We start from the raw sequence: 15,007 nt of genomic DNA, 5'->3' as shown, positions 1-15,007 counted from the left end.
GGTCTGGGAAGATCCCACATGCCACAGAGCAGCTGGGCCCATGAGCCACAGTTACTGAGCCTGCGCGTCTGGAGCCTATGGTCCGCAACAAGTGAGGCCACGATAGTGAGAGGCCCGCGCACCGCGATGAAGAGTGGCCCCCACTTGCCGCAACTAGAGGAAGCCCTTGCACAGAAACGAAGACACAACACAGCCATAAATAAATAAATTAAATAAATTTTAAAAAAAAGAGTCATAGACTCATAAGGTTGTGCTCATAGCAGTGCTTATTGCCCCTCTCAGGTGTCCCACATCCCTCAGCCTTTCCCTGACCCTGTAGTTTCAAGCCACCTCCCTCTGGCCTCTCAATGGCTACCAGCCTCAGAAGTCCTCACTTCCTAACCAAACCCTCCTCCCTCCTCCAACCTTTTTAAGGACTTTAAAATCCTTCTTTTCCTGGCCCTTCTTCAGCCCTTCTCACTGCGCTGCAGCCCCGATTAACACTCGTGCTCCCACCCTAGTTTCCTACTGCTCTTCTCAGATCCTGGACCAGCTTCTCTTACCCCTTTTCCTTCTACCTTGCCATTTTCCCCTCATCCAGTCTCTAAATCCTGGTAAAGCACAGACAAAGCAATAGAAACAGAGAAACTAAACAAGGCTCTGCAGCTACTTGCTCATACCTAGGTATGTGCAGATATCTGTATGCCCTCATGCTTTCCTGCACACATACCCAGGCACTTATCTCCAGAGACTGGTGACACCTTGCTACTGAGGAAATGGAAATGGCAAGTGAGAGAAGACGTAAGGAAGGTAATTCAAAGGGAAGAGAACTAGGAAAGGTAAGAAACCCAAAAGAGGAATAAATTTTGAAAAGACTTGAGATAAAAGATTAGTTTGAGGGTTGGTTAAAAAATAGTAATAATAATAATAGAAAATCTTAGAGGATATGTAAGTTACATGGAAGTCAAGATTTTTTAAAAGATCCTAATAGGTTAAAGCAATATTCTGGCTGCAACACCATGAAATTAAACTGGGAGAAAATATATGGACTAGGAATTGGGTCCTCAAAAGCAACTGGACACACACAAGATGGGAAACATGGCTTTGCAGCATTTTGTCTGCAAGAGAGTTAGGGAGTTTCGTCAGTGTGAGTCACCAGGGCAAGGTGGCCTCCAGAGATGCTAATGCAGTATCGACCTCACTTTAAAAGAACTGGAGACAAATAGGAGCATATGCTCCAGGAGGTCAGTTAGGATGGGGAGAGGACTGGAGCCCAGGCTCCAAGAGGTCTGGTTGGAGGAGCTGGGCTTTTGGAGAAAAGAAGACCCAGGGGGATGTGGTCCTATATCTCTGAGAGGCTGTCACAGAGCAGAGGGCATAGACAGAGTCTATGTGGTCACAGGGCACAGATCTAGGATCCATGTGTAGATATTATTAAAAGGCAGATTTTCATTCAAGAGAAAGAAGAATTTTCTAACGATTAGAGCTCTCCAAAGTGGAACAGACTGCCCAGAAAGGAATGAGGTCTCTATTGCTGGAGACATACAAATAGAGACAAGACAGTCACTTGACTGTCATATCGTAGACAGACTCCTGCATTTGGAAGAGGGTGATTATACTAGGTTATTGTCAAGGTTCCTTCCAATCCTAAGATTCTAGGATGCTGTACATTAAAATGAGAAAATAGAAAAACAATAAAAAGAAGATGATGAGAGTGCAGGGGTTGGTAGATGAGTCACAGTTGGGGGGGGGGGCGCGGGGGAGGTAATGCTGTGTATAGGAAAGAATTGATGAGGAGAAGAAAAGAAACTAGGTGGCTGAGAGTGGGTGGGGAGCCAGGACAGCAAGTAGAATGGCTATAGAATACAAGGAATCTTCAGATTTTTCCATTTAGCCATCCCTTTCATATTGACAAAGTCTTGTGTTCTAGCCATGCAAATGAGCAGAGCACATAAGTCCAGAACCTAAAAGAAATTCAGTTGAACCTAGAAGAAATGAGGCTAGAAAGAAGTCCAAATGTTGCTAAAAATGGCCAGGCTAACCTGCTATACTGAGACCGTGCCCCTCCAGCCTGGTGACGCATGCTGCCATCAGATAGTGTGTTGCCATGACAATGGTCAGTGTGGAAAGGCTGCTGAATTTTCTGCATTCTGAAAGATTTTCCTGAACCTGCCTACAAGGCTATCATTTGTTCTTGCATATAAAGCCTCTGTGAGGCTGGCCATTTCTCTCAGTGCCTCCCTCCCCCCACTCATTCCCACCCCCCATTAAAAACAAAGGTAGTGGGGCAGAGGCAAGGATTATTTGGGGGAGGTGGATGGCAATGAGGGAGTGGATAGATTAAGCTCCACTCTATGGGAAGGAGTTTCACCAGCATATCTGGCTGAATTTGTTTAACCTTTGAGCTTGGGTTTTCTCTCTTTCTCACATCCCTTAGAAGCACAAAAGATGGGATTTTTTAACCTATTGGAGATGAAACCTGAGGAAGTTCATTGTACAGAGATGCATTCCATATGCCACAGGATGACTGGAGGCACAGGCAGATTTGGACCTCGCCTTATCCCATCTTTACTGCCCATTAGACTTTCTAAGAGAGAAAAATGACAAAAATACAACTATGGAGAGTCCATTCAAGCTGTTAGCTTTATACAGAGAAAAGCTATGTGTTGCTCCCACAAATCGTTCTTCTCGTGCCAATGAATCTTGAAGATATGTGTCATTGTTCACAAGGAAGTGTGGGTTACAGAGTGGATCGCTCAGCCTAGCTCATGACCACTACTGTAAAATCACCCTCGCACCATCTTCATGTGCTCAAACTTGTTTGTCTTTCCTCTCTGGTTGACGTACTCCAGAGGAGTTGGCTCACAGTGAACCTTCCAGAGTTGGAACAGTGCTGATGTGATCAATCCCCAGAGGCAGCTAGCTCCCTGAGCCTGCCTAGCTCTGCATGGGGAAACAGGGGTAGAGGTTTTCTAATCCCTGGTACTGATGACATTTGAATCAAGTAAAAGTCCCTAGGGGGCCAAGAGCTTCATGTTGCAGCCCAGGCCCGACCTGGTGGGGGAGGGGGAGGGGGAGGTGAGTTGTGTATATGTGAGTATGTGTTGCAGTTGTAACTGGAGGTTTCTACACTTGCTCTGTGTTCCCAGATTCTACCCCAAGTTTGCCTAAGTTAGAAAAGTAAACAAATGGGACCAGGAGGAAAGGAGCAGGAGGAGAGGAGGAGGTGGGGGGAGGACACAAGAGGAAAGAGCAGACCTTGTGCCCATCTGCCCTTTCTGACCCTTAATGAAGGAGGCTTAGTATGGCAGCCTCTATGGTGCAGGGTTGGGGAGATGGGCCAGCAAACTGATATGGGTGTGGGGAGAGACACCACAGGAGAAATAATAAGAATAATAGCTACTATTTATCTTACAGATGAGGAATTCAGAGAGTCTCAGAGAGCATAAATGACTTGGCCAAGGTCACCTTTATTCAGTCATTCAGCAAGGAATTACTAAGCACCTACTCTGTGCCACACACTGTGCTAATAGGTAGTGGAGCAGACATTTGAACCCGGGTCTGTCTGAATTGAGACTTTGGAGTCAGGCTGTTTGGCCTTTCCAGTGCCCCTCCTCTCTTTGCAGTGTTGCCCTATCAAGCCTACTCATCATCTGCTTTTTCCAATTGCCCCTGGTAAACCCCTCCCACCTTGTACTACACACCCGGCTCCTTCCTTGTGGCTGATCCAAAGCACCTGAAATCTGATGTCTCTCTGGAAATGGGAGGAAATCAGCCATGGACAACATTTGAAATTCTGGTCCCTGACCTAGGTCTTTTAGCCATGCCCCCGTCACCCCACCATACTGTAATTGAAACTTCCACTCCATTTTGAGATGAGTAGAGAAGTAAAAGAGAAGAACAGAAGGTGGATGACGCCAACCCACGTGACTCCTGCTGCCTGAAGTGTGCTGTGGTCACCAGGCCCAGTCTATTTACAGTTCCACAGCCCCAAGCTCAGACCCTTTGCACATCTACCGGTAATATTCTTGGGAGAACCACTGTGCTGAATGTAAGCAGCACCTCCTCTAGCAGCCTGAAGTCTGGGATTGACATTCTTCTAGGGACTAGCAATTGGGTCATCAGGTCTGGGCATGTCCAAGGCCTGCTGGAGCCCCCAGCTTGAAGCAGTGCTCCTGCCCTGTGGGACTCTACACCATGGAAACTCGGCTTACTTCCACACCTTCTCTTGCTTCCTGAGAAGCCATGAGAGTAAATTGAAACTCAGGGTTGGTCCCAAGACAGACTGACCATTTGCTTTAGGGCTTCTTGGAAGGACTTTGGAGCAGGATTGTGGGGGCTACTCTGAGCCAATTTGCATGACTTCAGGTGAGGATCTCTGTGATGTCCATCCCTTATCTCCCTTTGCCATCCCCTATCCTTTCTTTATCCCTCTTCAGCCCACTGTGGTCTCTTCCAGGAGCCTCGCTTGCTTCACTAAAGTGTGTAAGAATTGGAAAGGTTGGTTATTGTTGTTGTTACTGTCATTGTTAAACAAAAAAGTTGTAAATATATCATGCTGAAAATTTTAGAAATTCTAAAATGAAAATGAAGGCTGCTCCCCAAAGTTCTAGTAACTTTGACAGCGGCTTTTAACAAACGATGAAAACCCTTGGCAGGTTACTTTTGATGACTTGAAATACCTACCTAAATCCACGAGGTGGGAACTCCCATTATTGAAAGCCTACTGTGCATCACCATGCTGGATTCTTTACATACTTGATCTCATTTCATCCTCACTATTACCTCATGAGGTAGGAAACTGGTGCCCGCAGAGCTAATGTAACATGCCCACAGTCACGTAACAGGTAAGTGGTGACATCAGGATTTGAATCTAGGCCTGGTGCCCCTCCTCTTCTTGGCACCATTGCTCTGTCAAGTCTACTCATCATCCCTGTCTGCTCTTTCCAATCGCCCCTAGTAAACCCTTCCCACCTTGCAATGTCTCCCAAACTGAGGTTCTGAATGAGGTCGATTTTAAGAAGTATCATTGTGTCTCCACTTTAAAGCCCAGCTAAATCAATCAATGAATATTTTTTGGAACTTCCCATGTGCTTGGTGTCATGGGAGATATAAGAGAAGTTTAAGACATGAACCCTGCTTCTAAAATACAGCTGAGAAGTCTAGGTGAGGAGACAAAACTAACCCCCTTAGACAGATCAGGACATAATAAGGGCTGATGCAAGGTAGAAGAAGAGAAGGAAGACTTTAAGGAGAGTGCTTTCAGAAGGCTGGGGTGTTTTGAATAAATAGAATAGGGAGGTGCTCATAAGCAACGGAAACTTGGATAGGTGGGAGCCAGGGGCAGATGGCAGGTTTCCTTGAATTTCAGGCTGAATTGTCCATATCAGATACAGTAAAGTGGGAGCCATTCTAGGTTCTGGAATTAGGACATGACATGATGCAGTGGTGTTTGGATGGATCATGGTGGTATTCCAAGGGTGAGCCTGCAAAGACCTGGACCAGGACAGTGGTGGTAGGCTACTCCCTATCCTATTCCTCCCGAACGGCTGAGAGCTGTTAGGAAGAGAGTATCAACAGCACTTGGAGGTATGTCATTTATAGGGGATCAAGGAGAAAGGAAGGAGTAAAGATGACTCTGAGGTTTCCAGCCTGGATACCAACTGGGATGGGGAGCCATTGGGGGTGGGGGATAGTTTTACAAAAACATATACTTGATGTGTTCTCTTTCAATACATTGAGTTTGAGGTATGATACAATATCAGTATAACTACATGGAAGAATTTGTTGCAACCAATTAAAAAGAAATTTTTTAAGATAATTTGATGACAAGAGAATAATGCTCATGGTAGCAATCTTAAGTGAAAAAAAAAGATATGAAATGATTTAATACCATATAGTCTCAATTTTGTAAATATACATAATGTGTGTGTGAGTGTGTGGATATGCATAGAAAAACACTAGAAGGAAATATACCAAAAGTGCTAACAGTAGTTATCTTCTTTTTTAAAATTTATTTATTTAATTTATTTATTTTTGGCTGGGTTGGGTCTTCCTTGCTGCGTGCGTGCTTTCTCCAGTTGCGGTGAGCGGGGGCTACTCTTCGTTGCGGTGCGTGGGCTTCTCGTTGCGGTGGCTTCTCTTGTTGTGGAGCACGGGCTCTAGGCACGCGGGCTTCAGTAGTTGGGGCACGAGGACTCAGTAGTTGTGGCTTTTGGGCTGTAGAGTGCAGGCTCAGTAGTTGTGGCTCACGGGCTTCATTGCTCCGTGGCATGTGGGAACTTCCCGGGCCAGGGCTTGAACCCTTGTCCCCTGCACTGGGAGGCGGATTCTTAACCACTGTGCCACCAGGGAAGCCCTAACAGTAGTTATCTTTGATGGTAGGATTGAAATTATGGGTAATTTTTTACTTGTTCTGTATTCTTTTTCTGTATTTTTCAAAATTTCTCCCATGAACGTGTATTGCTTTTATAGTCAGAAAAAAAGAAATACATGTTGGAGCTTTTTAAGACAATAATCTTTTATCAGACCTTATGTCCCAGTTTTTGGCTTACAAAATCTGGTCACTGTACCTGCACACAGCTGGAAAAATAAGGGACTGGAGATGGACTATTTTACATGTTTGAGGTACTGATTCCTTTCTTAGGTACCTCTAGTAATTCTAGGGTGCTTCCATTTGTCTTGAAAAGCATGTCATGATGTGAAGCCTCTTCAATCTAGTAGAAGGGCTGAAAATCCAGATAGCTCCCTAGGACCACCTCCCTTTCCAAAACTGTCATTCACTCCAAGGCAACTGTCTCAGTCTTTTTTCTGGGTTTTCTCTTCTGTGCCATTGATCTATGTACCTATTCCTGTCCTGATTACTGTAGTAGCTATATAATAAATCAGGTAGAGTGATTCCCCTTTCTTTTTCAAAGTTGTTTTAGCTATACTAGTTTCTTTGCCTTTCCATATAACCTTTAGAATAACCTTGTCTATATCTTTTTAAAAAAAAAAAAAAAAAAACCTTGTTGTGATTTTGTTAGGAATTGTGTTTAACCTGTATATCAATTTAGAGAGAATTCCAATCCATGAACATGGTATGTCTCTCCATTTATTTAGATCTTCTTTGATTTCCTTCATTAGCATTTTGTCATTTCCAGCATACACATCCTTAACAGGTTTTATACCTAAGTTTTTCTTTTATTGATTTATTATGTTTTTCATTTTGGTTTCCATGTGTTCATTGCTAGTATATAGAAATACAATTTTTGTATATTGTTCTTGTATCCTGTGACCTTCCTGAACTCATTTATTATTTCTGGCTGTTTTCTTATAGACTCCTTAAGATTCTCTACATAGATCACCATCTGCAAATAGAGACAGTTTTATTTCTTCCTGTCTGATCTATATGCTTTTTGTTTCCTTTTCTTGCCTTATTACACTGGATTAGACTTCCAGTATTATGTTGAGTAAGAGTGGTGAGGACAGACGTCCTTGCCTTGTTTCAGAACTTAGAGGGAAAACATTGTCTTTTACCATTAAGTATGATGTTAGCTATAGGTTTTGTAGATTTTCCTTAAAAGTTGAGGCAGTACCCTGCTATATTCCTAGTTTTCTGAGAATTTATGTCATGAATGGATGCTGAATTTTATTTAATGCTGTTTCTGCATCAGTTGACACTAATACCAGTATATATGTAATTTTTCTTTTTAGCCTTTTAATATGGTAGGTTACATTGATTGATTTTCAAATACTGAACCAGCCTTGTATACCTGGGATAAACCCCACTTGTTCATGGTGTAAAAATATATATATATACATATATATATATATATATATATATACATACATATATTTGCTAATTCTAGGAACTGTTTGCTAATTCTAAGAATTAATTGCTAAGAATTCTATTTGCTAATATTTTGTTGAGGACCTTACATCTATATTCATAAGGGATATTAGTCTGTAGTTTTCTTTTTTGTGACACCATCATTTGCTTTCAGTATCAGGGTAATACTAGCCCTATAAGAATGAGTTCAGAAGTGTTACCTCCTCTTCTGTTTTCTGCAAGAGAGAGTATAGAATTGATGTTAATTCTCCTTTTTAGTAGAATTCTCCAATGAGACCATCTGGACCTGAAGGTTTTTTTTCAGGAGGTTTTTTTTTTTTATTTCTACTTTGATACCACTGTGGTCAGAAAACATGTTCTGTATAATTTCAAATATTTTAAATTTGTTGAGGCTTGTTTTATGACCCAGTATATGGTCTATCTTGGCATAGACCATATGCCTTGGTATGTTCTGTGAGTGCTTGAAAAGAATGTAATATATTCTGCTGTTGTTTGGTGGATTATTTGATCAATGTCACTTAGATCCTGTTGGTTGGTAGCACTGTTGAGTTATTCTATACCCTTGCTCATTTTCTGTCTAGTTATTCTATTATCAATTGCTAAGAGAGTGATGTTGAATTCTCCAATTCTAATTGTGGATCTATCTATTTTTCCTTATAGCTGTATCGGGTTTTGCTTCAGGTACTCTAAAGCTCTGTTGTTTGGCGCACGCACATTTAGGATTGCTGTATCTTCTTGGTAGATTGACCCTCTTACCCCTATGTAATGTCCTTCTTTGTCCAAGGTAATTTTTTTGTTGTTCTGAGGTCTACTTTATCTAATATCAATATAGCCACTCCTCCTTTGTTTACTAATGTTTCATGGCATATATTATTCTATCCTTTTACTCTCAACCTACTTATATTTGAAGTGAGTTTCTTGTAGACAGCATATAGTTGGATCATTTTTTTAGCCACTCTGCCAATCTTTGTCTTTTAATTGGTGTATTTAGATCATTTATATTCAATGCAATTTTGATGTTATGGATTAAATCTGCCATTTTATTTTGTGTTTTCTCTTTGTTCCCTCTGTTCTTTGTTTCTCTGTTTTCTTTACCTTTACTGTTGGTGACTTATACCTTTGTTCTAATTCCATTTTGATTTATCTGCAGTAATTTTGACTGTATATGTTTGTATAGGCTTTTGACCGGTTGTTCTGGGTATATATTGTACATATGCAGCATATCACAGTCTACTGGTGTTGCCATTTTACCAGTTTGAGTGAAGTGTAGAAACCTTACCTACTTTTAAGTCCCTTTCCCCTCCCCCTTTGTAATCTAATTGTGTTATTATATAATCTAATGATATTTCCTCTATATATACTCAGAACTACATCAGAGAACGTCATAATTTTTCCTTCAATCATCAAACATAATTTAGAAAACTCAAGAGGAGAAGAAAAATCTATGATATTTACCCATATTTTTACCCTTTGCATTGTTCCTTCTTCCTTCCTTCAAGATTTCTTTTTTTTTTAATTTTATGTGTTTATTTATTGATTTTTGGCTGCGTTGGGTCTTCGTTGCTGTGCGTGGGCTTTCTCTAGTTGTGGCGAGTGGGGGCTACTCTTCATTGCGGTAAGCGGGCTTCTCATTACGGTGGCTTCTCTTGTTGCAGAGCACGGGCTCTAGGCTCGTGGGCTTCAGTAGTTGTGGCTCACAGGCTCAGTAGTTGCGGCACACGCGTTTAGTTGCTCCGCAGCATGTGGGATCTTCCCGGAGCAGGGATCGAACCCGTGTCCCCTGCATTGGCAGGCAGCTTCTTAACCACTGCGCCACCTGGGAAGTCCCAATATTTCTTCTTTCATCATTTCCTTTCCATGGCAAAAACTTCCTTTAGCTAGTCATTTAGGGTGGGTCTAGTAGCAACAAATTCTCTTAGTTTGCCTTCCTCTGAGAATATTTTCATTTCCCCTTCATTCCTGAAGGACATTTTCACTGGATGTAGAATTCTGGGTTGACATTTATTTTCTTTCAGCACCTGAAAAATGCTGAACCACCTCCTTCTGGCCTCCATGGTTTTTGATGAGAAAACCACTGTCATTTGAATTATGTTTCCCTTATAGGTAAGCCTTTGTTTTTGTTTTTCAGCTTTCCAGATTTTCTCTTTTTCTTTAGTTTTCAGGGATTTGATTATGATAGATCTTGGTTTGGATCTTTGAGTTTAGGCAGTTTGGAATTTAGTTAGCTTCTTTAATCTGTAGGGTTTTATCTTTTGCCAAATTTGGGAAATCTTTAGCCATTATTTCTTCAAATACTTTTGCAGTCCCACCTTCTTTCTCCTCTTCCTCTGGGACCTTGGTGACATGACTGTTAGATCTTTTATCATAGTCCCATGTGATCCCTGAGGTTCTGCTCATTTTTTTGACTATTTTTTGTCTTTTGTTCAAATTAGGTAATTTCTATTGTTCTGTATATTCCAGTTTACTGATTCTTCCTCTGCCCTCTCTGTTCTGCTGTTGAGCCCATCTGTTGAGTTTTTTTTTATTTCACTTATTGAATTTTTCAGTTCTAAAATCTCCATTTAGTTTTTCTTTATTTCTTCTATTTCCTTGCTGAGACTTTTTTTTTCATTTGTTTCAAACATGTTTATAATTGCCTGTTGAAGTATTTTTATGATGCCTCCTTTAAACTACTTGTCGGATATTTCCAACATTGCTGTCGTTCTATGTTGGCCTCTCTTGTTTGCCTTTTTCTCATTCAAGTTAAAGAGTTTTCGTTTGTTGGTATGAGTGATTTTCTATTATATCCTGGACACTTTAGATATTTTTGTGAAATCCTGCACCTTATTTAAATCTTGTTTCAGCAGGCTTCCTCTGACACCATGCTGGCAGGGAAGGGAAGCACCACCCCATTACCTCCAGGTGGGGGTAAAAGTCTAGGTTCCCCACTCAGCTGTCATTGACAGTCTGGGGGGAGGAGGGGCACTTCATTACTACTGGGCAGGGGTGGAAATTCAGGCTCCCCACTCGACCTCAAGGTACCACCCTGGCCAGGAATGGCAGTGGCACCTTGTTACTGCTCCCCATGTGGCCTCCACTGACACAGTGGTGGGTGGGCCTCCTTGCCATTGAGCAGGGATGAAAGTCCTGGTTTTTCGCTCTTCCTTTTCTGACACCACCCTCGTGGGGTGGAAGGGGAGCCTGGTTACCACTAGGCTGATTTTTTATTTTTATGTTTCATTCATTCAACAAACATGTAATTGGTATTAATATGTGCTAGGCACTATTCTACATGATAGAGATGTAAAGAGGACAGGTGAAGGCCTTGCCCATCATGGAGCTTATGTTCTAATGGGGAAGATAGACAGTGAGCAAATAAATAAATACTTAGTGGTTGGTTACTGATAAATTTGGAAAGAGTGCTATTTTAGATAGGATAGCCAGTAAAGGCCTCCCTGAGGAGGTGACATTTGGGAATAGAGTTTAATGCAATAAGGGGAGGAGTTTTGCAAAAATTGGGATGAAGAACATTCTAGATGAAGGGGAGAGCAGGATCAAAGCTTCTTAAGCAGGAATGAATTTGGTGTATTTCATGTATGTATGTTTTAACGTGTATTAGAAAGAAATATCAATATAACTACCACATCAAACACTTTGATTTCACAGACACCTTGCTTAGGATGAATTTAAGTTTTTTTCTTTTTAAGAGTGTAAGAGAGGTTTCCACATAAGTGATATGTGAACATGGTGAAATTCTTAACAGTACTGAAGTTTAGGAAACAAACCTATCCCTGAAGTAGATAAAATTATTAGCCCCATTTAACATAGGAAAGGACTTAGGGAGGTTGATTAGCTTGTACAAGGTCGCACAGCAAGTAAGGGAGGGAGCTGGGATTCCACATGGGAAACTGAAGATCATACCCAAAGTTCAGAAGAAGAAATACAAAATTTTCTTTCTGCCAGGTAGAGCTGATGGTCGTTGTATGCAACAAACCAAAAACTTTTGAAGAATAGTTGGAGGCCTCTAATGTGTTTAATTAAGCTTTTTTTTCCCTGTTTGTCCAAAGTTCATGCCTAAGGCAATTATATCACTTTAGTCCTCTCCAGCCTTTAGCTCTAAAATAATCGAGGGGCAAAAGGGGTGTTGGAACTTATTAGAGAAAATAAGGTAAACCACTCAGTGTTCTGGAATGACTAACTGTTGACAATTGTCTCCATCTACCCGGAGGCACTTTAACCAACTGAGATTCAGGTGCTGTCTTTAGCACTGCCGCCAAATCCAGCAGTACTGAGGGGCGGTTTACGCCAGAGTAAGCAGGCCCAACCTCCCTGGCCTTGCTGCCAAGGGACAGCCTTTGCAAGATTCTCACCACAAAATTCCAGAGGAAACTCTACAGACATCCCATCCCATGGACTGCTCTGCTGTACCTGGACAGGGACATCCCCAAGCTACAGTCAGGTCACCAAAGAGCTCTCAGTGTTTGAGAAAAGGAAAGCATCTTTATAGGCTCCTGGTTTACCCACATCCTTCTCCCTCTTTGAAACTCCAAGCATATTTTGGAGGGAGATTTCATAAAGATTTCTAAATTGAGTTAGAATTTCAAGTCTATTGTGACATGCAAATTAGTCCTGCTTGCCCGTTGGCAGCAATGCAGCTGAAGTGCCTAGAGACGGGCCATAAAATGAAAACATCAAAGTGATTAAATGTGCCCAAAGAGCATAATTGAGTGCATGAATAAGAGAAAATAAAACAAATTGATTTTCTCCAGTGCCAGAAAAACAGAATAATTGAGAACAAAATAATAGACTTTGAAGTAATCAAAGTGAGGAATGCACCATAGTGACATAGAAACAGCCAGTTGTGGGAGAGATTTATTATGTTTCTGTTATCATTTTTACAACTTTAATTTCATTAGCTAATAAATACAAATCAATTGGAAAATCAGTCAACCAGAGAGGAGGCTGTCCCCAGCCAAGATTTTTATTCACATCTCTAAAACAGGCTGAGGCAGTGATCCTTTATTTTCATAAGTGCACATATCCCCCATGAGCTGGAAAACAAGTTCTGGGAGGCCTCTCTGCTTTGGAGGTGATAATGTTCTGCTCTGCCTGTCACTTTCCACATATAGGTTTACCGATTCAACGTTCCAAAGGATCGCTTTTATACCCCGCCAAGGTTTCCAACAGACAGAATTGCATGAGTACAGCATCTTGATTTACCAAGATGACATTTTCATGGCACTAACCGGCACCTATGGTCTTGCACTGGGTCATTCTGAATTCACATAGTGGTGGCGGTAGTGGCAGCTACGGCAGCCACAGCACCTGCCACTCTCGCAATACTGCTAAGCATCTGTGGGTCACTGCTTCTATCATCATGTTCCACCCCCACTCCGCGCGCACCACCACCACCGTCACCACACACACACACACACACACACACACACACACACACACACAAGTGACACTGAAATTTAACCAAGAAGGCCAAGCAAGAGTATGCCACCCCTTTGGTGTCCTGCCCGGCAGCCACAATGCTGGGGAGGAGCAGGGGAAGGAAGCCAGGCTGGGAGACTTCTTATGCTGGCAGTAGCAATAGAGCGTTGGGGACACCAAGCTATGCTGAGACCAGGTGCTTGAATATCACAGAGCCAACATGAGACCACTGCAGAACTATTTTTATGGCTCCTCCAAGGAAGGAATCCCTCCACCCCACTCCTTGGCTGTTCACGGGCGGGCTCAGTGGCCCTTCACTGCAGGATCCACAATGATGGCTGATACAGTGGTGTTTTTTCCTTTCACGGGACCTTGAGCTACCGTGGCAGCCGTTGGCACTTCCAGATGTTCATGACACACCCTACCTTCGGGGCTCCACAGTTAGAGGCTATGCCTTTGGCTCCAGTAAAGGTCTTCGGGACCATAGGGACTGTAAGCCAGGGTGTGCAGAAGAAGTTGGCAGTGCTGGGACTGGCACTACTTGCTAGCTCCATCAGCATGGCATGGTTCATAGATTGTGCCTGCCAGGCAAATTTGTCCTGGAGAATTTCTCTTCCAGGAAGCACCTAGAAGCTGAAAGGAATCTCTCTGACCTTCTGGTGGCATCCAAGGCCCAATCAGGATGTACTTTGAGGGGAACAAGGAATGTTAGCACTTTGCTCTTTTGTGTAAGAGAGCGAGAGTTTGTCTCCAGTGCAGGCCTAAAATCCCAGCTTCTATTTCCCACTGGTGTTTGGGTGGAGGAAAATGGAGCAAATGGCTTTCACAACTCTAAATCATTATACAGATGTAAGGCTGTATTATTCTTCCTGCTGCTGCTATTCCCATTATCCTGGATTTCCCGGCCCAGAATTTTTGTCTGAAAAAGAAATGTGGAGAAAGCTCATGGACCAAAGAACCTGGAGCTGTGACTCCAAAGCGGCTGGGAGGCATCGCCCAGACCGGCAGATAGACCGCTCGAGGCTGAGCTCCACAAGCTGGCTGGCTGCAGGCACGCAGCACACTCCTGTGATGTCACCTCTCCAGTTACTTGTGCCTATCCTTCCACATGGAGCCAGCAGATTTAGGCACAGGAGGGGAGAAAAAATGAATCATAGGCTATTTTAGAAATTGCTTCGATTCCGTTGGAGACTGCAGTAGTCCCTTGCAAGTTAAGACCAGAGCACCCGAAACATCAGGCTAACATCCTTTAAGTGCTGATATCCTATAAATGCCAGAAGCCTGGGGGATTAATTCACAGCCTCAGGTTCTAATTCAGGTCAGAGGCAGGAAAGTGGTAATTGGTGGTTATACTTAATTGTCATTGAAAGGCTTTCTGATAACAGGGGGGGATCTATAGTCCAAGACAAACAATATAGTTGACAATTAAGAGCTAAAAACTAAAATCAGCGATCCATTTCAGCACATGCCCAAGGCTTCATAGAAATCCTTTGTTCTGCCATTGTTCCCAGGTAAAGAGTGAGACCCTCAAGCCCGGTGTGATGGGGCAGCAGCTGGGGAACTTGCTCTAGCCTTAGATCACACTAGATGGGCCTCCTCCCCATCTTAAAATTGTTCAGAGGCTCCCCATGGCCTCTAGGATAAGACCATGGTCTTCTAGGCCCTTGATAATCTGGCCTCTGACCATCTCTGCCGCTTCATTGCACACCTCCCACCCCTGTCCCTGACCCTCATCCTGTGCTCTGGCCACAAAAACTTTGCAGGTGCCTTTATACATCCTGC

The 15,007-nt window shown here is 42.7% G+C and overlaps 1 protein-coding gene across 2 annotated transcripts in view; it reads left to right on the top strand.

The window, feature by feature from the left end:
- Positions 1 to 15,007, top strand: part of HDAC8 (histone deacetylase 8) — a 245,372-nt gene that overhangs the window by 221,285 nt on the left and 9,080 nt on the right. Inside the window, exon 11 of one of the 2 annotated variants that reach the window (XM_068533039.1) lies at positions 714 to 780. The exons of the other annotated variant lie outside the window; for it this stretch is intronic. Coding sequence (XP_068389140.1) covers positions 714 to 751 — 38 coding nt within the window. The 3' untranslated portion in view covers positions 752 to 780. Of the gene's footprint in view, positions 1 to 713; positions 781 to 15,007 lie in introns of those variants that run through there. 2 annotated transcript variants of the gene reach the window in all.

The sequence above is a fragment of the Eschrichtius robustus genome, chromosome X (genome assembly GCF_028021215.1).
Source record: "Eschrichtius robustus isolate mEscRob2 chromosome X, mEscRob2.pri, whole genome shotgun sequence".
Taxonomy (NCBI): domain Eukaryota; kingdom Metazoa; phylum Chordata; class Mammalia; order Artiodactyla; family Eschrichtiidae; genus Eschrichtius; species Eschrichtius robustus.
This window is presented reverse-complemented; position numbering and strand designations above follow the sequence as displayed.